This window comes from Eleutherodactylus coqui, chromosome 7 (assembly GCF_035609145.1).
Source record: "Eleutherodactylus coqui strain aEleCoq1 chromosome 7, aEleCoq1.hap1, whole genome shotgun sequence".
NCBI lineage: Eukaryota > Metazoa > Chordata > Amphibia > Anura > Eleutherodactylidae > Eleutherodactylus > Eleutherodactylus coqui.
In genome coordinates this window covers 109,497,836-109,521,763 of record NC_089843.1, presented here as the reverse complement: position 1 = coordinate 109,521,763, position 23,928 = coordinate 109,497,836, and the positions used below count along the sequence as shown (strand labels likewise).

Here is a 23,928-nt window from a genome sequence, read left to right as displayed (position 1 = left end):
AACACCTCCACGTCCTGGTAGGCGTTGTATATGTGATGCAATCTCTTCTCTCCAATCCAATAGATAGGAAGCAGATGCAAAGGAGCAGGCAGGGATCTGTCACACCCCTATGTCGGGGTGCGACTGGATGCACTTATAATGTTCAAAAAACAAAAAAAGATCCAGCGCTCCAAAGAAAAAGAAGCCCACTAAACTGAATGAATAGTGGCTTCCTTAAATTTCCAACACAAAACTTTTATTTCAAAATACGTCCGACGTGTTTCGTCGGATAACAGCGACTTTTTCAAGTTGAAAAATGTGGCCACTTCCAGTAGTAAACATGGTTGTAATTTCACTACCCAGGAAAAGTCTATCAAACTATCAGCCTAGTCTGCCATCTTGAATTTTGCCAGTTGAATTTAAACCAATGAGCTTGATTCGTCAAAATCAGGGGATCAAATTGATCTGAGGTGTGAACCATGTTCATGGACTAAAGCGTGTTGGTGCAACATTTTTATACTTGATCTCAGATCAAAACGTCAAGAAATCACAGAAAGTGGCCATACTTACTAATACAAGAGGGCAGGCATATAAACCACATATCTCTCAAAAATGCAGAGACCAGATGGCTATATTGGGAGCCAAAGACAGACACATGTGAGGACACTGATGAGACAACCAATCACAACCCTTTTTATAATGAGGGGGATGGTTGCTTAGTGTTATTTCCTGCACAAGAAAGTCAAAACAGGATTTCAGATCACTTGATACGTGCACTGCACCATGCAGGCTTGCAATCTAATAATGGGGCCATATTTGAAACCAGCAGGCTGCCCTGCACCCCAAAGGTACACCACAGTGGCACTGACAGCCTGGGCTCCCCCAACAGTCAAAGCTGCAATGTATGTTATAGATAAGTACTGATAAATGTTAGGTATTAGCTGATATTTTAGCTAGAATATGTGAGCCCACAACCCACAGCAAGGGTCATGAGGAATATCTGGTTGATATGCCTGCCCTATTGTATCAGTTAGTATGGCTGCTTTCTGTGATTTTTGTCTGTTTGATAATTTCCTTTCTGGGATTTTAACTACTAGTGTAGCGACCCACAAGAAGCAAGGACCCTTGCCGTGGGTTGTGGGCTCACATATTCTAGCTAAAATATCAGCTAATACCTTGCATTTATCAGTACTTATCTATAACATGCGTTGTGGATTTGACTGTTGGGGGAGCCCAGGGTGTCAGTGCCGTTGTGGTGTACCTTTGGGGTGCAGGGCAAAATCACCACTAAGTCACCTCGCTTTTTCCTACTTTTTCCTCTTGGTTCTTCCTTCTCAAGAAGACGAGGAGAAGAAGAAGAAAAAAGAATATCTTATTACTCTCTTTCATCTCCTGCTTCTCTTCTTCCTCTTCCTTCTACTATTTCCTCTTCCCCTTCACTTTCTATTCTTCTCCTTCTCTGGAAAAATGGGAAAAAGATAAAGAAAGAGGAATAAGGAGAAGAAGGAAGAACAAGCATGGTGCTTCAGTCATTAGCACTGTTATTTTACAGTGCTGGGGTCCTATTTTCAAATCTTATCAAGGAAAACATTTGCATGGACTTTTATGCTCTCTTTGTGTTTCTCCTACCTCTGCTCCTCCAAGCATGATTGAATGATTTTTAGCACTGCTACCTTGCAGAACTGGAGTTCTAGATTTAAATATGACTAAGGGTAACATCTGTATGAAGTTATGTTCTCTTTGTGTTTATTCATCTGATTCTTCCCCTTCTCTGGAGCAGAAAGGACAATTGTTGTGGCTCAGTTCTTAGCACTGCTGTCTTGCTTAAAGAATTAGATAAGGAACCAAAAACAAATGATAACTATAAATGGCACACACTTAAATGGGCTAAAGTCAGCAATGGGTTATCACAGGCCTATTCTCAAAAAATGGACGTAGATCCAGCAAGCCACAGACTAGTTTTGCTTTGGGTCAAATCCTGAGGAAACACCTGAGGTACCCAAGTCTTCACTCTTCAACTCCACCAGTTGTGATCTGGGCTTTGCTGTGGTGTTCCTAGGCCATTAGTCAGAAAGTGGTCCCAGCACTGTGACAGCTGATGCAATTTTAGGCTTAGCCACAGTGCCTGAGGGTGTGAACAGAAGTAAAATCATCAGTCTGGGTCGGGACAGACAGAACCCTTCAACATGAGGAGCAAAGCCAGAGGTTGGGTCATGGGAAACAGGTTCCATATGGTAATTCAGACCAGAGATTAGGACAGGCAGCAAACAAAAGCATAGTCATGGAAAGCTAATGTCAGGAAACTAGGGAGCAGAACTGGAAAGCACCTTGAGCGGACCAGAAGAACCTCAACACTCAGTCATTCTCCACCAGAGGAAGATACTTGATATAGTCAGGCATAAATTGTAATTGGAGGGGCACCATATTGTTTGTGCACACTTGCCTTTTAATAGTACACCCTGAAGCACGTGTCAGCCCCTCCCAGGTGGTTTTCTCAGCCAGTACAAATTTTGTGGACCGACGTATGCAAGGAAAGGGAATTGAATATGTGACACAAATGCTGGGATGGATAAGTTAGTGGCTGTGGATGCAAATTGTAACATCTATTTTTTTTATTAATGACTTAGTAAATGGAATAGCTGGTAAACGTTCAGATTTTGTTGATGATAAAAACTTTGCTGGTCAGTCAAAAATCAACTTGAATGTTAAATATATAAAGACCTTGAGAAGCTAGAAGTGTGGGCAAGAAGGTGGCAGATGAAATGTAATATTCATACATTTAAAGTAATGAAGTAATAGTATTACTATATAAACCGTACATGAAATGAAATGGAATACAACTGGGGATAAGAGAACAAACATGAGTATACTGTTTGTAAGTACGGTAAGCTAAGTAGCAGTTCTTAATGTCAATCAGCAGCTGCAAAAGCAAATAAACTTTAAGGTTGTATAAAGAGAGAAAATCCTTTGATCCAAATATAAGATTGCTCATCTATGAATAACTTGCATGTTCACATCTCAGATATGGTATTCAGTTTTTAGTTATACATTGTAAGTATGCTTTCAGATGAGCGTATTTTTGCTTTTGTTGCCTTTTCTGTAATATGTAGCTAATTACATGGCCATATTCTTTACGTCCATTTTTCAAAAACACAATATGATGTTTTTTTTCTGTATGTGTATTCTTTTCTATCAGGAAAATAAACATCAGAATTTGTCTAATAAAAAATAATAAAAATATGGAGACAAATACGACTGAAAAACTGATGACATACGGAAGGAATGTCTTTTGAAACATGTCTGTAATACGGATTTGTATTATGGATGTGTTTCCATATGCTTGTCTGAAGCCAGCCTAAAATTGATATAAAATAGCTAGAGAGTAGAGATGTGCGAGATGAGCACCAAAATGCTCGGGTCCTCGTTATTCGACTCAAGCTTTTCGTAAAATTCGAGAGCTCTGTTTGAGTAACGAACCCCATTGACTACAATGGGAGACTTGAGCATTTTTGTATGGGAGCCGCCAGTTGCCGAGTTTTTTTTTCCTGTTTTCATGTTCTCTTTAACTCTCTCTCTCTCCTCCGCCAAGCCAGCCACAAACTACCTTTGACGTGCGCAGCATCATGGCGGGAAGGGGCCAAAACTGGGGTGGGGTCGAACACGGCGTGATGTTTGCTCGAGTAGTGAGCCCCATCGAGTATGCTAATACTCGAACGAGCATCAAGCTCAGAAGAGTACGTTCGCTCAACTCTACTAGTGAGTGTTCAAGGGTAGTGTCTGTATTAAAAAATGTGGGATTCTTGCAAAATTGGGCTTGTTCAGCTTAGCGAACAGACGCTTTAGAGATAATGTTATAAAGATAAATATGGGTAGTAAAAAGAACTAATGCGTTAGTTATTAATTCCTAGAACTGTACAACTAACCATGGAACATTCATTATGATGAAGTCAATTTAGACTAATACACTACTAAGGCAATTCAGAGGTTACTACAGGAAACGGTTCTTTATAGTTATTGCAAGCATCAGAATAGGTAGTAATGGCAGATATCAGGGTCAGACACAACACATATGTAACCTGGCTGTGCAGTAAGCTAGGGGGCTGCTACCTCCCTATAAGCAGCTAGCAACTTCTTGCTGTATTTTATATTGTTTGAAAAGGACTGAGTTATTGTATTTCATAAATCACAATCACTGGTCGATTGTTAGAGAGACATACAGATGTTGCAGGAAGTCATCTTAAAGGGGTTGTCTCCCGCCGAAACGTGTTTTTTTTCAATAGGCCCCCCGTTCGGCGCGAGACAAACCCAAGGGATGGGTTAAAAAAATATATATATATATATATATTACTTACCCGAATCCCCGCTCTGCGACGACTTCTTTCTTCCTTCTCCAAGATGGCCGCCGGGATCTTCACCCACGATGCACCGCGGGTCTTCTCCCATGGTGCACCGTGGGCTCTGTGCGGTCCATTGCCGATTCCAGCCTCCTGATTGGCTGGAATCGGCACACGTGACGGGGCGGAGCTACGATGACGATGCGGGACCAGCTCTCCGGCACGAGCGGCCCCATTCACCAGGCAGAAGTCCGGACTGCGCAAGCGCGTCTAAAAACGCCAGAAGACAGCGAATTTAGACGGATCCATGGCGACGGGGACGCTAGCAACTGAGCAGGTAAGTGAATAACTTCTGTATGGCTCATAATTAATGCACGATGTATATTACAAAGTGCATTAATATGGCCATACAGAAGTGTATGACCCCACTTGCTGCCGCGAGACAACCCCTTTAAGTCATTAAAAACTATTGTTCTGTTATCTTAAATCAACAAAAGCCTTAGTAAAGTAATTGAAAGGTGAAATAATAAACCTTGGCACAAAAAGTTTCCATTAATGCTAAAATTCATGTTTGCTGCCTCTGTAAATGCTGCTCTTGCCAGCTCCTGGCAAGATCAGGCATGTGCTGGTACGCACAGGGGGCACCCACACCATAACATTAAGCCTCCTGCCACAGGCAGCACAGGAAGGTGAAAGGCTGCACTGCAGACAGTGAGAATTTAACCCCTTAATGGCATGGCCTATTTTGGCGTTGAGGACCAAGCCATTTTTTTGGTATTTTTCCATCTCCATTTTTCAAAAGCCATAACTTTTTTATTTGTTCTTCTGCCATAGATTTCTTTTTCTTTTTTTTACAGCGTTAATCATGCAGCATAAATGACACACTAAATTTTTTCTGCGGGTCAGTATGGTTACAACAATACCAAAATTGTTATTTTTTTTAGGTTTTTACACTTTTTTGCAATAAAACCCCCTTTTTTTGGAAATCTTTTTTTTTCTCTATAGCTGCATTCAAAGTCCTGTAACTTTTTTATTTTTTTACGTACGAAGCTCTATAAGGGCTTATTTTTTGCAAGACCAGCTGTAATTTTTATTGGTACCATTTTGGGGAATGTATGGCCTTTTTGATCACTTTTATTGCATTTTTTGTGAGGCAAAATGCTAAAAATTAGCATTTTGCCTCTGTTTTTTAGCGGGTTTTTTTTACGCTTTTTGTCGTACAAAATAAAAAGCATGTTCAACTTTTTGTACACGTCGTTACGGACGTGTCAATACCCAATATGTGGGGTTTTATTTTTTTTTTCCCTTTTTTTATGCTAATATTAGAAAAAGCATAAAAAAGGGTTTTTTTTTACATTTTTTTTTAATTTTTCTTTTTTTTACACTTATCTTTTTTTTTACATAATTTGAGTCCCTCTGAGGGACTTGCATCACTGTACCGATGATCACTGTTATAAGGCATGGCAGAGCTACTGCTCTGCCATGCCTTATCGCTTATACAGTGATCATAGGCATAGGCAATACAGGACGCCAGTGTCTGTCGTCCTGTTGCCATGGTGACAGGCCGGGCTCTCGCGATGTAGAGCCGGCCGGAGACACAGAGGGAGCGCGCTCCCTCTGTGAACTCTTTCCCTGCCGCAATCTACTTAGATCGCGGCAGGGAAGGGGTTAACAGCGGGGGCACATCTCCGATGTCCCCCCGCTGTTGTAGCGGGACGCCGGATGTGACTGACAGCCGGCTCCCGCTGCAGGATAGCGCGGGATCTTATGTGATCCCGCGCTATCTCCAGGACGTACCGGTACGTTCTGGAGCGGGAAGGGGTTAAGGACCTGCGGTGCTGTGTAATGTCATGGAAAGGCGGAGCTCATAGTCTGTATGTTAGTGCTGAAGGACTTGTGATGATATTATGAGGGATGTAGTTCCATGGTGAAGGACTCAGAATAATGGTTGCTTTGGTGAGATTTTATATTGAGGGAAATGCTAGGAGTTGTAGCTTTTTTATTCTCTCTCCATGTAATGTTTTCTAATGCTACATAATAGCATGGGCATTCTGGGGTATTCTGGGACTTTATTATTTTCAATGGATGACCAATTAGTCTACTTACACATCTTCTAAGTGGTCTCCTTAAGGAGAAATGATACTCTTCCTGACCCACGTATATAGGCCTCTCACTAGCCAAGCCAGAAACCTACTGCACGCTGATGTGGGGCAATCACCTTAAAACAGCTGTCTGTGTATGGCTTCTGGCTTTGGCTAACAATTCCCAGTCATTGTTACAAGACTTGTCTAAAAAGTCTAACATTGACTTGCAGGAATGCTGCCCAGTAGGTGGCATTGTAGAGGTATTGTTCCATAATCCATTTGCATATTTCCCAGGAGAGCATGAATGGCCTTATAAGTCTCCACACACAATTTCTAGATGCTCTCCTTAGGCCTCGGTCAGACGGGCGTTTTTTTCGCGCGATTTGCGCATGTGCATGCGTCCAGCGATTTTATAAAACCATTGCTTTGCAATGGTATCGGACACATGAGCGCTTTTTATGCGCTCGTCTGATAAATTATAGAACAGAAATCGCAGATCGCACCTATCTGAGATCTGCGATTCCTGTTCTCTTCTCTATATGCGCTCAATGGGGCCGGCGGCACCAGCGTCGACCCCATTGAGAACATAGAGTAGACAAATCATTCTCCTCTGCCACAGCTGTAACAGCTGTGGCAGAGAAGAATGATGTTTGCGCATTGATTTCAATGGAGCCGGCAATACAGCCGGCTCCATTGAAAGCAATGGGCTGCCGGCGATCGCACGATTAATTTTCGGGAAGGGCTTAAAAATATAATCCCTTCCCTGAAATTTATCCAGAAATGTGTAAAAACAAAAAAAAAATATATACTCACCTGGTCCCGGCAGCCGGAGTTCAGCCGCGGCCGGCCGGCAGTTCTCCTGAACTGCTCTCAGTAGTATTCAGCAGCCGGGGATTTAAAATCCCCGCCTGCTGAATGAGCTGCCTCTGATTGGTCACAGCCTCACCAGTCAGAGGCAGCTCTCACTCCCACCCATTCATGAATTCATGAATGGGTGAGTGAGTGCTGCCTCTGATTGGCTCAGCGCAGGGACCAATCAGGGGCAGCTCTCAGCGTGAGATCGCCCGCAGCGCATTGCTTTCAATGGAGCCGGCTGTATTGCCAGCTCCATTGAATTCAATGCGCTGGACAGCTCCGGCCCGTTTCTAATGAAACGCAGCTAGGAGCAGTTTTTCGGGTGATTTTTCGGCCCCGGTCACGCGATTTGCGGATGCGCATCCGTCATGCGATCCGCAAATCGCGGGGAAAAACGCCCGTGTGACCGAGGCCTTAAGGAGAAAAGATACCCTTCCTTACCCATAGTTGGAAGAAGTCATGGAAATCTGGACCAGATACAGAAGAATATGAACAAGCCCAGAGAACATCACCTGTGAGTCACTCAGTGTCATTGTGTATTCTGTCTCTGACTGTGTTGCATCAGTATTGCATTCACATGTAAGGTCCACAGGACTCTACCTTGTGAAACTACAACTCTCAGAATATCCATACCATTGTTCATGTCATACTGGAAGTTATAGATACACATGGTATTCTATAGCTCATGATGGGTTGCCAATAACGCTTTTTTAAATCAAGTATACCATTAGGGTAGTACATTTACACCTTGAGTTACTTTACAAGATTGTGTTAAGAAAAAAGAACAATAGCTTTTTAATGGGTTAAGATAAGATAACTTTCTATGGTGTGCTATCACAATCCAGCTAAAGGTGCCTTTACATGGGATGATCCAATGGGCAGTAGATACCCGACAAGCCATACCAGTGATAATCGTTCTTGTGCTCTTACATAGGAATGAGCATTAATGATTAAATGGAGGCGTGGTAGTGAATGGAGGCTGGAACGTGGCCGAGGATCATTCTGGTCCGCCCGCCGGCATTCCCAGTGAGCATAAGTGAATGACTGCCTGTTTACACGGAACGATATGTCATTCAGTAATCCGCATGCAGAAACTGAACTATGAACAAGAAGTGAAAGATTTTTTGTTTGCTGTTCAGTTGCTGCATTTACATTGAACGATAATCGTGGGAATCCAAATGATATTTGTGTCATGTAAAAGTACCTAAACCTTTACTGTATCTGTTAATATATAATTTGCCAGTACCTTGCAATGATCATAAGTATTTGTACATATAAATAAGATCACCTATGCGATAGACAGGCAAGCTGCATATAAAATGACTGCATATAAATAATGGATGATATAAAATTGATCTAAGAAAGGTTTAACTTGAAGGCCGTGTGCCTTTCTTTCAACCTATTATAAGTAACTATGGAACTGCCATATGTCAATATCAATAAATATATCTTTTTCATTAATTTACAATTGTTTGTAAAGCGACAAAATATTTTGTAGTCTTGGACCGAGAATGCCACCAGTGGGGATCCATAGCTAATTTACTAATCATACTACAAACATGCATATACTCATTTTCATAAAAAAGCTAAATAACCTATAGGTATGTTTATTAAGAAACTCACAAAAAGCGGTGTAATTTGTCCTGCATGGACTTTAAATTTGAAGTATGTCAATTTATTCTGTGTATTTTTAGTATGGATTCCACCTCTTCCGAAGAGCAGGTTAAATCCATGCCAAAATCCACTTCTAAAGCCACACCAATCGTTGCGGATTTGGTACAAATTTTCTGCTGCCGATTAGCTGTGGATCTTCTGTTGTGGAAGTTCTGCAAATATTCTGGCCCGTGGGACCATACGCTGAGGGCTTGAATACATGTTTTAGTCCTATTATGCAGCCATGATAATCACAGGCGCTTAATGAGACAAAATGAAGTCATTGATTTCAATGGTATCATTTTCACTAGCTCATTTCTCGGGCGTAAATACTATGTCGGAGAAAAGATAGGACTTGTGCTATCTTTCCCACAAATTATTAATACCACATACCGGAAAGATAGGACAGGATTAGAGATGAGCGAGCCTACTCGGCCAAGCCCCTTTTTCCCCCGTGCGCCGCGATTTTTAAGTACTTCCGTACTCGGGTGAAAAGATTCAGGGGGCGCTGTGGGTGAGTGGGGGGTTGCAGCGGGGAGTGGAGGGGAGAGGGAGAGAGAGAGGGCTCCCCCCTGTTCCCCGCTGCTACCCCCCCCCGCTCCGCCACGTCTCCCCCCGCCCCCCGGCACCCCCCGAATCTTTTCACCTGAGTACAGAAGTACTCGAAAATCGCGGTGCTCGATCGAGTAATTACTCGAAACGAGTATACTCGCTCATCTCTAGACAGGACCTATCTTACCGTGCGCTATGGTGATGCGTTTGAACACCCCCGATGAAAAAAATACAGGCCTCCAGTGCAGCAAAGTGACAGTAGTAACCACGCAATCACAGTGTCACTCATGGTGTCTCAGTGGTTAGCTTTATCGCCTTTGTAGCAAACATGAATTACAATAACATTACACATAAAATTGCATTTCGGTAAAGGAATTACAATTAGAGATGAGCGAACACCAAAATGTTCGGGTGTTCGTTATTCGGAACGAACTTCCCGTGATGCTCGAGGGTTCGTTTCGAACAACGAACCCCATTGAAGTCAATGGGCGACCAGAACATTTTTGTATTTCGCCGATGCTCGCTAAGGTTTTCATGTGTGAAAATCTGGGCAATTCAGGAAAGTGATGGGAATGACACAGTGACGGATAGGGCAGGCGAGGGGCTACGTGTTGGGCTGCATCTCAAGTTCACAGGTCCCACTATTAAGCCACAATACCGGCAAGAGTGGGCCCCCCCCCTCCCAACAACTTTTACTTCTGAAAAGCCCTCATTAGCATGGCATACCTTTGCTAAGCACCACACTACCTCCAACAAAGCACAATCACTGCCTGCATGACACTCCACTGACACTTCTCCTGGGTTACATGCTGCCCAACCGCCCCCCCTCCCCCCCCCCCACAGCGCACACCAAAGTGTCCCTGGGCAGCCTTCAGCTGCCCTCATGCCACACCACGCTCATGTCTATTTAGAATTGCGTCTGCCATGACGAGGGACCGCAGGCACACACTGCAGAGGTTGGCACGGCTAGGCAGCGACCCTCTTTAAAAGTGGCGGAGCGATAGCCCACAATGCTGTACAGAAGCAATGAGAAATAGAATCCTGTGCCACCGCCATCAGGAGCTGCACACGTGGGCATAGCAATGGGGAACCTATGTGCCACACACTATTCATTCTGTCAAGGTGTCTGCATGCCCCAGTCAGACCGGGCTTTTTAATTCATAGACACAGGCAGGTACAACTCCCTATTGTGAAGTCCCTGTCGACCCACAGCATGGGTGGCTCCCTGGAACCCACCGGCGGTACACAGAAATATCCCATTGCATTGCCCAACACAGCTGAGGTAGTAATGTCGTGCTTAATGCAGGTGGGCTTCGGCCCACACTGCATGCCCCAGTCTGACTGGGGTTCTTTATAAGTGTACAGATGTAGTAAAAACTCCGTGTGCACCTACAGCATGGGTGGGTGCCAGGAAGCCACCGGCGGTACATAGAAATATCCCATTGCATTGCCCAACACAGCTGAGGTAGTAATGTTGTGCTTAACCCTTTCCAATCCAATTTGTATATGGTTTTCCTAGGGGGCTTACTCTTTTTCTGCTGTTATACAACGGCGCTATATGCTGGCTAAAGCCAGTACTGCATGAGCTGACACGTAGGATAGGCTCCGACAGCAGAGAGGCTGGCAATATACAGTAAGAGAACCCCGACGGACGTCTACCAACAACGGAGCTGTACAGCCTTAAACCCTAATGTCTTCACAGGTCACACAGTGGACTGGAAAGGGTTAATGCAGGTGGGTTTCGGCCCACACTGCATGCCCCAGTCAGACTGGGGTTCTTTACAAGTGGACACATGTAGGTTAAACTCCCTGTGGACCCACTGCCTGGGTGGGTGCCAGGAAGCCACCGGCGGTACATAGAAATATCCCATTGCATTGCCCAACACAGCTGAGGTAGTAATGTCGTGCGTAATACAGGTGGGCTTCGGCCCACACTGCATGCCCCAGTCAGACGGGTTCTTTAGAAGTGTACAGATGTATTAAAAACTCAGTGTGCACCTACAGCATGGGTGGCTCCCTGGAACCCACCGGCGGTACACAAAAATATCCCATTGCATTGCCCAACACAGCTGAGGTAACGTCAGCTGTAATGCAGGTGGCCTAAAAATTAATTTGATTACACTGTAGGCGAGGGCCCACAAAAATTGCTGTATCAACAGTACTAATGTACATCCCAAAAATTGGCCATGGCCAGCCAAGAGGGCAGGTGAAACCCATTAATCGCTTTGGTTAATGTGGCTTAAGTGGTAACTAGGCCTGGAGGCAGCCCAGTGTAACGAAAAATTGGTTCAAGTTAAAGTTCCAATGCTTTTAAGCGCATTGAAACTTATAAAAATTGTTCTGAAAAATTATTTGAGTGAGCCTTGTGGCCCTAAGAAAAATTGCCCGTTCAGCGTGATTACGTGAGGTTTCAGGAGGAGGAGCAGGAGGAGGAGGAGGAGGAATATTAGACACAGATTGATGAAGCAGAAATGTCCCCGTTTTGGATGGTGAGAGAGAACGTAGCTTCCATCCGCGGGTGCAGCCTACGTATTGCTTACGTATCGCTGCTGTCCGCTGGTGGAGAACAGAAGTCTGGGGAAATCCAGCCTTTGTTCATCTTGATGAGTGTTAGCCTGTCGGCACTGTCGGTTGACAAGCGGCTACGCTTATCTGTGATGATTCCCCCAGCCGCACTAAACACCCTCTCCGACAACACGCTAGCCGCAGGACAAGCAAGCACCTCCAGGGCATACAGCGCTAGTTCAGGCCACATGTCCAGCTTCGACACCCAGTAGTTGTAGGGGGCAGAGGCGTCACCAAGGATGGTCGTGCGATCCGCTACGTACTCCCTCACCATCCTTTTACAGTGCTCCCGCTGACTCAGCCGTGACTGGGGAGCGGTGACACAGTCTTGGTGGGGAGCCATAAAGCTGGCCAGGCCCTTAAAGACTGTTGCACTGCCTGGGATGTACATGCTGCTCGATCTACGCACATCCCCTGCTACCTTGCCCTCGGTACTGCGCCTTCTGCCACTAGCGCTGTCGGCTGGGAATTTTACCATCAGCTTGTCCGCAAGGGTCCTGTGGTATAGCAACACTCTCGAACCCCTTTCCTCTTCGGGAATCAGAGTGGGCAGGTTCTCCTTATACCGTGGATCGAGCAGTGTGTACACCCAGTAATCCGTAGTGGCCAGAATGCGTGCAACGCGAGGGTCACGAGAAAGGCATCCTAACATGAAGTCAGCCATGTGTGCCAGGGTACCTGTACGCAACACATGGCTGTCTTCACTAGGAAGATCACTTTCAGGATCCTCCTCCTCCTCCTCCTCTTCAGGCCATACACGCTGAAAGGATGACAGGCAATCAGCCGGTGTACCGTCAGCAGCGGCCCAAGCTGTCTCTTCCCCCTCCTCCTCATCCTCCTCATGCTCCTCCTCCTCCTCCTGTACGCGCTGAGAAATAGACAGGAGGGTGCCCTGACTATCCAGCGGCATACTGTCTTCCCCCGCCCCCGTTTCCGAGCGCAAAGCAGCTGCCTTTATGGTTTGCAGGGAATTTCTCAAGATGCATAGCAGAGGAATGGTGACGCTAATGATTGTAGCATCGCCGCTCACCACCTGGGTAGACTCCTCAAAATTACCAAGGACATGGCAGATGTCTGCCAACCAGGCCCACTCTTCTGAAAGGAATTGAGGAGGCTGACTCCCACTGCGCCGCCCATGTTGGAGTTGGTATTCGACTATAGCTCTACGTTGTTCATAGAGCCTGGCCAACATGTGGAGCGTAGAGTTCCACCGTGTGGGCACGTCGCACAGCAGTCGGTGCACTGGCAGCTTAAAGTGATGTTGCAGGGTGCGCAGGGTGGCAGCGTCCGTGTGGGACTTGCGGAAATGTGCGCAGAGCCGGCGCGCCTTTACGAGCAGGTCTGACAAGCGTGGGTAGCTTTTCAGAAAGCGCTGAACCACCAAATTAAAGACGTGGGCCAGGCATGGCACGTGCGTGAGGCTGCCGAGCTGCAGAGCCGCCACCAGGTTACGGCCGTTGTCACACACGACCATGCCCGGTTGGAGGCTCAGCGGCGCAAGCCAGCGGTCGGTCTGCTGTGTCAGACCCTGCAGCAGTTCGTGGGCCGTGTGCCTCTTATCGCCTAAGCTGAGTAGTTTCAGCACGGCCTGCTGACGCTTGCCCACCGCTGTGCTGCCACACCGCGCGACACCGACTGCTGGCGACATGCTGCTGCTAACACATCTTGATTGCGAGACAGAGGAGGAGGAGGAGGAGGAGGGTGCTTTAGTGGAGGAAGCATACACCTCCGCAGATACCACCACCGAGCTGGGGCCCGCAATTCTGGGGGTGGGTAGGACGTGAGCGGTCCCGGGCTCTGACTCTGTCCCAGCCTCCACTAAATTCACCCAATGTGCCGTCAGGGAGATGTAGTGGCCCTGCCCGCCTGTGCTTGTCCACGTGTCCGTAGTTAAGTGGACCGTGGCAGTAACCGCGTTGGTGAGGGCGCGCACAATGTTGCGGGAGACGTGGTCGTGCAGGGCTGGGACGGCACATCGGGAAAAGTAGTGGCGACTGGGAACTGAGTAGCGCGGGGCCGCCGCCTCCATGATACTTTTGAAGGACTCAGTTTCCACAACCCTATACGGCAGCATCTCAAGGCTGATGAATTTTGCTATGCGGACGGTTAACGTTTGAGCATGCGGGTGCGTGGCGGCGTACTTGCGCTTGCGCTCGAACACTTGCGCAAGCGACGGCTGAACGGTGCGCTGAACTACACTGCTGGATGGGGCCGAGGACAGCGGAGATGAGGGTGTGGGTGCAGGCCATGAGGCGGTAGTGCCTGTGTCCTGAGAGGGGGGTTGCATCTCAGTGGCAGGTTGGGGCACAGGGGGAGAGGCAGGGGTGCAAACCGGAGGCGGTGAACGGCCTTCGTCCCACCTTGTGGGGTGCTTGGCCATCATATGTCTGCGCATGGTGGTGGTGGTGAGGCTGTTGGTGTTGGCTCCCCGGCTGAGCTTTGCGCAACAAAGGTTGCACACCACTGTTCGTCGGTCGTCAGGCGTCTCTGTGAAAAACTGCCAGACCTTAGAGCACCTCGGCCTTTGCAGGGTGGCATGGCGCGAGGGGGCGCTTTGGGAAACACTTGGTGGATTATTCGGTCTGGCCCTGCCTCTACCCCTGGCCCTGGCCACCGCACTGCCTCTTGCAACCTGCCCTGCTGATGCCCTTGACTCCCCCTCTGAAGACCTGTCCTCCTGAGTAAGCGTTGCACACCAGGTGGGGTCAGTCACCTCATCGTCCTGCTGCTCTTCCTCCGAATCCTCTGTGCGCTGCTCCCTTGGACTTACTGCCCTTACTACTACCTCACTGCAAGACAACTGTGTCTGATCGTCATCGTCCTCCTCACCCACAGAAAGTTGTTGAGACAGTTGGCGGAAGTCCCCAGCCTCTTCCCTCGGACCCCGGGAACTTTCGAATGGTTGGGCATCAGTGACGATAAACTCCTCTGGTGGGAGAGGAACCGCTGCTGCCCAATCTAAGCAGGGGCCCGAGAACAGTTCCTGGGAGTGTTCCCGCTCCTGAGCAGGTGTCATTGTAGTGGAGTGAGGAGGCTGGGAGGAAGGAGGAGCAGCAGACAGAGGATTCGGATTTGCAGCAGTGGACGGCGCAGAACTGCGTGTTGACGATAGGTTGCTCGAAGCACTTTCTGCCATCCAGGACAGGACCTGCTCACACTGCTCATTTTCTAATAACCGTCTCCCGCGTGGACCCATTAATTGGGCGATGAATGTGGGGACGCCAGAAACGTGCCTCTCTCCTAATCGCGCAGCAGTCGGCTGCGACACACCGGGATCAGGAGCTCGGCCTGTGCCCACACCCTGACTTGGCCCTCCGCGTCCTCTGCCGCGTCCACGTCCTCTAGGCCTACCCCTACCCCTCAGCATGCTGTATTACCAGTGATTTGATTTCACAGGCAGGAAATAAATTGGCGCAAGACTGCAGGCCAAATATAATTTTTTCCCTTTTTGGAAAACGAAAGGCCCCACTGCCTCTAGTGAATGAATAATCTAAGTTTAATAACTGTGCTGTGTCCCTGCTAATGTGTCACAGAACGTGAGGGTAGCAGAGTTATTATAACTCTGGCAGAGCAGGTATTTTTTTTCCAATTAAGGAAAGCAAATGGCGAAGCCAGCAGTAAAGCGTAGCTGGGTGCGTATGATTTAGCAATGTTTTTCACGCAGCTCACACGTGTCCACCGCCCGTAAGGACGGACAGAGGCTGGACAAATAGATTTGTTTCCACTTGTTTTTCCACCAAAAGGCAGCACTGCGTATATTCAATGAACATGAGAAGTTTAATAACTGTGCTGTGTCCCTGCTAATGTGTCACAGAACGTGAGGGTAGCAGAGTTATTATAACTCTGGCAGAGCAGGTATTTTTTTCCCCAATTAAGGAAAGCAAATGGCGAAGCCAGCAGTAAAGCGTAGCTGGGTGCGTATGATTTAGCAATGTTTTTCACGCAGCTCACACGTGTCCACCGCCCGTAAGGACGGACAGAGGCTGGACAAATAGATTTGTTTTCACTTGTTTTTCCACCAAAAGGCAGCACTGCGTATATTCAATGAACATGAGAAGTTTAATAACTGTGCTGTGTCCCTGCTAATGTGTCACAGAACGTGAGGGTAGCAGAGTTATTATAACTCTGGCAGAGCAGGTATTTTTTTTCCCAATTAAGGAAAGCAAATGGCGAAGCCAGCAGTAAAGCGTAGCTGGGTGCGTATGATTTAGCAATGTTTTTCACGCAGCTCACACGTGTCCACCGCCCGTAAGGACGGACAGAGGCTGGACAAATAGATTTGTTTCCACTTGTTTTTCCACCAAAAGGCAGCACTGCGTATATTCAATGAACATGAGAAGTTTAATAACTGTGCTGTGTCCCTGCTAATGTGTCACAGAACGTGAGGGTAGCAGAGTTATTATAACTCTGGCAGAGCAGGTATTTTTTTTCCCAATTAAGGAAAGCAAATGGCGAAGCCAGCAGTAAAGCGTAGCTGGGTGCGTATGATTTAGCAATGTTTTTCACGCAGCTCACACGTGTCCACCGCCCGTAAGGACGGACAGAGGCTGGACAAATAGATTTGTTTTCACTTCTTTTTCCACCAAAAGGCAGCACTGCGTATATTCAATGAACATGAGAAGTTTAATAACTGTGCTGTGTCCCTGCTAATGTGTCACAGAACGTGAGGGTAGCAGAGTTATTATAACTCTGGCAGAGCAGGTATTTTTTTTCCCAATTAAGGAAAGCAAATGGCGAACCCAGCAGTAAAGCGTAGCTGGGTGCGTATGATTTAGCAATGTTTTTCACGCAGCTCACACGTGTCCACCGCCCGTAAGGACGGACAGAGGCTGGACAAATAGATTTGTTTCCACTTGTTTTTCCACCAAAAGGCAGCACTGCGTATATTCAATGAACATGAGAAGTTTAATAACTGTGCTGTGTCCCTGCTAATGTGTCACAGAACGTGAGGGTAGCAGAGTTATTATAACTCTGGCAGAGCAGGTATTTTTTTTCCCAATTAAGGAAAGCAAATGGCGAAGCCAGCAGTAAAGCGTAGCTGGGTGCGTATGATTTAGCAATGTTTTTCACGCAGCTCACACGTGTCCACCGCCCGTAAGGACGGACAGAGGCTGGACAAATAGATTTGTTTTCACTTGTTTTTCCACCAAAAGGCAGCACTGCGTATATTCTATGAATAATAACTGTGTTGTGGCCCTGCCTATACAATTCTTTCCCTGCAGTATCAATGGAGGGTGGAATGCTCTGCAGAGGCGATTTTGAGAAGCCCCAAAAAAATGCAGCACAGCTAACAGCAGCCTGGACAGTACTGCACACGGATAAATATGGCCCTAGAAAGGACCGTTGAGGTTCTTGAAGGCTACACTCACTCCTAACACTCTCCCTGCCTATGCAGCACTTCTGTCCCTAATGCCAGGTGCAACGCTCTGCAGAGCCGATTTTGAGGAAAAAAAATGCCACTGCTAACAGCAGCCAACACACAGCTATCAGTGGCCCTAATAACGACCTTTGGGGGGTCTTGAAGCCTACACTAACTACCAATTCTTTCCCTACAGCAGCTCCGGTATAAACAGCACTGTCCCTCATCTAACTCACACGGCATCTGAGGCGAGCCGCGGGAGGGGCCGACTTTTATATTAGGCGAACACCTGATCTCGCCAGCCACTCACAGCAGGGGGGTGGTATAGGGCTTAAACGTTGCAGGGGGAAGTTGTAATGCCTTCCCTGTCTTTCAATTGGCCAGAAAAGCGCGCTAACGTCTCAGGGAAGGAAGTGAAAGTAACCAGAACACCGCATGGTGTTCGTTACGAATAACGAACATCCCGAACACCCTAATATTCGCACGAATATCAAGCTCGGACGAACGCGTTCGCTCATCTCTAATTACAATCCAATGGAAATCATCCATTGCTCTGAAAGCTTTGCTATGTAAATAATAATGGTTGACTTGAAAGCCTCAGCAAAGTATTTTACTACTTTATTTAAATAGCAAAATATGTATTTCAAAAATGAGTGGTATCTTGGTGAGAAATATAAACGGCTCTTTTCAAATATCATTTTAATGCAATTAAATGGATGGTGTATAGATGTAGTTTAATGCTTTGTTCTAAATGTAAAGATTATATGTTTCTCACTTGGAGCATATAAAAATTACCTCAGGAGGGCAACTTTGTACTTACATAGAATAAAAGATTTTTCCCTTTATTTCTCAAAATAAAGAGCATGGATTTTAATCCTGCTGGTGGTCATCGCAGGTGACAGTTTGGCAAATGGTTTTTTCCCATAAAAGCACTTAGTCATTCTCATTATGCATTTTATTCAGTTTGTGACATACGTGTTTGATTGAGTTACTGGCCATTAAAAATAACTTAAGGGCAGCTTGCCAATTTTGTACCAGGAGCTTTGGCTTCAGTTATATTGCTGCTCGTGGAGTTTTATTATATTATTTGCTTAATTTTGTTAATTATTGTATATTTCTCTTAAGTTTGTTTCTTAAAATAATACAGTATAAAATGTATACAGCTGTGCCTCAAAATTGTATCCAATGTTGGCTTAGAACTGCAATAAGCTTAGGATATACTAAATTCATTCTGTCTCCAACTTAGATGTCCCAGTACGTAAGAGCTGCCTTTAAAGGGAATCTGTCAGCTCTAACATCCAGTCCATTCTACAGGCATAATGTTATAGAGCAGGAGAAGCTGAGCAGATTGATATATAGTTTAGTTTTATGCATTTAGGGGGAAATATCTTCTTTAATGAATTTTTCACGGATTACATTATTTCAAGCTTACATAATAATAACTAACACTAAACATACTAACAAAAGAATAAATAGATAATAAAGAGAGAACAAATACAGACATCTATGACAAAAAGTGACCACATATCAATCTTTGCCCGTCTCAGGTTAAATCCTTCATGGTTAATATTAATTCTAGACAGGCATATGAGTCAATTCATCACCCAAATCTTTTGGTGTTCTGTTTTGCCCCAGCCGGCAATCACCCCAGCCTCATAAGAGGGCCCCAAGAGTGCCCGCCAGGGCTCCACCGAGCACCAAATATCCCTCTATAAGGGTTTCTTTTATAAGCCTGTATTATGTCAGCATTCACAAAAAAAAAAAGAAAACAAAACAAAAAAAGAAACAGCAAAGTAAAATAAAAGAGAAGAAAAGAGAGAAAAAGAGAAAAAAAGAAAACAGGGGGGGGGGGGGAGGGAAGTCTCCGGCCTCACTTCTCACCCCAGACTCTGTTGGTTTAAATCTAATCTATAATCAGGTTCTAGTTCTGATACCTCTCACCTTTTGGGCCTCTCGGGGATCTGTCCATCCAATCTTTTTCTATATTGGGACTGTCCCATCTTAAGTCACCCTGCACACCTTGGGGACCCTCGGATACTTTTCCAGACCTTCCATGTCATATTGTAGGCTGGCCATTTAATATTGTCCTTGGCTCTGAGCTCCTCCATATGTTTAATCTCGTCCATAATTAACATCTAGCTTATACGCATGGGAGGGACTTGAGATTTCCAAGATCGAGGAATTGCAACTCACATAGCCAGGGCAAAGAAACATACGATGTCCCTTTTGTTATCTGCATAGGAGCCTGGAAAAATTGAAAGAAGAGCAATCTCTGGGGTTAAGACCACTGAACTTTTATGCATTTAGACACTTGCTCATTCTGAGCTGAGTGGTCCAATCCGTGATTGACAGTTCTTTCTGCCTATACAGTTATACAGACAGCTGTCAATCACTGATAGAACCTCCCATTTGACCGCTCAGCTCAAACTGGGAATTAATGACGTTACACTGCATATTTCCCCATAAAACTATATATCAATCTGCTCAGCTCCTCCTGCTGTATAACTTGCTGCTGCAGTTTGTACAGCATGTTTGAGCTGACCGATTCCCTTTGAAAGGAAGCCCTTACAAGACAGATCTCTTTTTTTAAAAATAGCAGCACTATTGCAGAGGATGATATGGCACATACTGAATGGTACCCTGAATTCTGCTCTATCCACCACAAATCATTTATAACACCTTCTGGCCCAATTGACTAAGAGTTATCATGTGATCACAGCTGTAATCCTTTTTACACACAGGCTTCATGGCAATGGACATGCAATGCCTATTGGCCATTTTGGCAGAGGAAAACCACAAATAGGCACATGGTTGCACACTTTTAAATGGCACCAGAGCAGGAAATTGGGATACCATTAAGGCCTTAGTCAGACGGGCGCTTTCTCGCGCGATTTGCGCATGCGATTTGCGCATATCTAGAACCAATGGTTCGCTATGGTATCGGTCACATGTCCACTTTTTATGCGCATATGCAAAAAATTATAGGACACGACGATTCGCAGATCGCGCCTATCTGCGTTCTGCGTTTTATGTGCACACCAAAATCATTTTTTTCGCTGGTCAGACGAAGTTTCATGCGCATTTTGATGCGCACGGCGATTTTTCTCCGGTCAGACGGGCGTTTTGCTGCGACGATTAACGCGGCTAGGTACAGATTTTTCCCGCGATTTTTCGCCTCCGGTCACGCGATTTGCGCATGTGCATGCGACATGCGATGCGCAAATCGCGCGAAAAAACGCCCGTCTGACTAAGGCCTAACTGTGCATATTAGCAGTCTCTGAAGCACAAAACTATGAGGTCCTTTAGAATATGTATAAATTCTTTCTTGGCCTAAGGAGGAGCAAAAAGATGTGTTCCTATAAACTCAGTTTGGCTTAAGTGGTTTAATAGTGACTTTGAGAAATACATGTAGATTTTGTTGTATATATTTGCAATAATTTCAGAATAAATTCAAGTCGTTCTTTATTAATCTGTCAGAGATAGGAAATACTTGTTCCCAAACATTTATGAACATTTTTTTGTTTTACAGAACATCTAAAGGAAAAACTGGAGGAATATATGTCATATTATCCAAAGGTCAGAATTGTGCGCACTAAGAAACGGGAAGGTCTAATTCGCACCAGGTTACTGGGAGCATCTATGGCTAAAGGAGAAGTTTTAACTTTTCTAGACTCGCATTGTGAAGTCAATGTGAACTGGCTCCCTCCTTTGCTAAGTAAGTGATTTTAAACAATCTATTAATAAAATTCTGGTCACTGGTTAATGTGTAAATGATGATATTATATGAAAGATGTGAAATTGGTATTATTTTATTAAAATCTCTTAAGACCAAGTCTACCAAAATAATAATGGGGCAGCTCACTTTTTATAATATGACTTTTGCACTGCCAAGTATGCCAAGACTTTTGTATCTGTCTTTTAGCCAACCTCAAATCTAAAGATCTCTCTGGAGATTAAAGGGGTTGTACCAACATTGACTGTTAACACCTATCCACAGGATAGATGATGAAAGTCTGATCAGTGGGGGTCTCAACATTTAGGAGCTTTTTATGTTAAACTGTATCAGAGGCCTTGCTGTAATTCATATAGACAACATGGACAGTACTACCTTTAGCAAACACTTATGTAACATAGTCAAGGAAATCAATGAGATTACTTTGACATGATCTGCCCTCAGTAAAGCCATGTTCTTTTGGGTCAAACAAGATATCCGTTATGCTTTTTTAGGAGAGTCTACATGATATTTACTACTACAGTTATTAAGCAAACTGACCTGTATTTACTGGCTTTTCTCTACTAACCTTCATGTGGAAGGGATCAACATTGAACATTCTCCCGATATCAGAAACATCACCAGTTAAGCATGATTTAGATTGGCACATGATTCAACCACAGTGCACCACTAAAAATAATTATCCCCCAATTCTCTGCACCAAACTGGCAATTGATAAAAACTGATATTGCTTGGGATTGAAAGAGAGGGCCATGTGCTGTTACAATAAAAGTAACATTTGAGCAGTAAGAGTATGTACTAATTGTTTGCAAATGTGTTAACACAGCAATGAACAATTAACAATGGTTCCTTAAGCCTATGAGCTCTAAAGGCCCATTTGCACATAACAATTAGCCCTACAAGGGCTGCACAAACTGACAACATTTTTGCATACAATGACACGTACAGATAATGATCATCTCCATTTTCCTCTTTAGCTAAAGTAAACTCAGTATAAGTTGTTTGCTCAGGTAGGTGTGTGTTTATACAAGGGATTATCTGGCTGGTAGATTCCATTGTCTTCTCCTGCCATGAGTCTCATTGTGTATGCAAGTCAAACAAACACTTCCCCCCTCAAGTTGGCAAGCCGCTCAAAAGACTGCATGAATGCCATTCGAATGGAACATCTGTGAGCGTTTTTATTATGGTTTTTGTGCAACCTACAAACCAGCAGAAAATGGCAAGTGAACGAATAGTGCACAAGTGCCTGTCTTTACACGTAACCATTATCGCTCACATTCGGCCATTTGAATACATATCTGCTGCAGACGTTTCACAGCTTAAGGGCTCAGTCACACGGGCGCATCGGCACCCGTACACCGGCGCCGATGCGCCCGTGTGACTGAGCCGTTACTGCAGAAAGAAGACGGCCGTACCTGAAGATGGACGTCTCTGCAGCGCTGATGAAAGAACACGACCGGCAATGAAGCGGGTCACATGTTCTTTCCTCCGGCGCTGCAGAGAGACCAGTCTTCAGGTACGGCCGTCTGCTACCAGCAGTAACACGGGTGCCACTGCGCCCGTGTGACTGAGCCCTAAATCCGCAGTTGCACATGTGCACCTACATGGTGTGGATCTGACCACGATTTTAATTGCAGAAATGCAACATATTTCAACACTTGTATTTCAGGGTGAAAACAGATTAACCTGATTTTTGTCATGTTTTATGGACATCAAAATCACGGCAGCAAGACATGATGAAACAAAACCATTGATTTCAATGGTTTCGTTTTGACTAGCGGGATTATTGTGCATTATTTCTATGCACACGAAAAGATAGGACTTGCCATGCAACTCAGGGCTTCTTCACACGACTGTGAATTTGTCCCGTTTTGCGCAAAACAGGACGAACCAAGACCGTTGATTTCAATGGTTTCTTTTGACTTGCAGGCTTCTTGCGCGCTAATATAACTTGCCCTATCTTTCATCACACGTAGTTTTCTATATAAAATATATAGTACAGAGTTTGAATAGTCAAACTCCTTAGCAGCGAACATATCAGCGCATGCGCCCATCTGTTTGGGCCCTCAAGGGAATATTATTAGTTTACACATTGAGGGCTTCTTTAGACAAACGTATGCGCAATTGTGCATGCTTTAGTACAACACATATGTGCTGTGAACAAGCCACTTTTGTGTGAATATCGGCACATTTTACTGTACTTTTGTCTTTACCCAGGGTATGTTCACATGGGTGCAGGACATGCTTCCACCGCGATTTGAAAGGCTATTTAGCCTAATGAGTTCCAGATGTGTTCTTTTTTCACAGAATTGTGCAGTGTATTACCTCTATTGGCTTCTACAGGGACTCTTAGCATGCAAATTCGCAGAAAAATAGAGCCTGCGTCATTTTGTTCAGCATGTGCAGAGCCCGCGTGCAAAAAGGGAGAGGGAACCCATTGAAATCAATGCGTGCTATTCTCTGTGTATTGCGCGTGTATATGTCCATGTGATGAACTCCTTAAGACGTAGTCACAGAATAAGTGTTTTGACAGACAAGCATATGTGCAAATATGCTTGCCAAAACGCTTGCGCATGAGCAAGGTTTGGAGATGGTAATAATCAGGCTAAGTGCATGTCTACACACAGTACTGCAATTTTTGCACTTGCAAAGCCAGGTCACACACGCACGTGATACTCCCCGTCCATGGAATAGAATGACTATTTAAAGCCTAATAAAGGCCATCTGTCTTTTTTTGCCTGTGTTTTACACTAGGTCACACTGTTCCCCTTGATTTTTTAACCTGCTATTGACTTCTATGGCAGCTTGTTGTAT

General features: G+C 45.2%; 1 protein-coding gene across 3 annotated transcripts in view; it reads left to right on the top strand.

Annotated features, from left to right (window-relative positions):
- Window positions 1-23,928, top strand: part of GALNTL6 (polypeptide N-acetylgalactosaminyltransferase like 6) — a 1,489,735-nt gene that overhangs the window by 1,162,597 nt on the left and 303,210 nt on the right. For all 3 annotated transcript variants that reach the window (XM_066573529.1, XM_066573530.1, XM_066573531.1), the window contains one exon: window positions 20,911-21,096. In XM_066573529.1, the coding sequence (XP_066429626.1) occupies window positions 20,911-21,096 (186 nt within the window). The remainder of the gene's footprint in view (window positions 1-20,910; window positions 21,097-23,928) is intronic.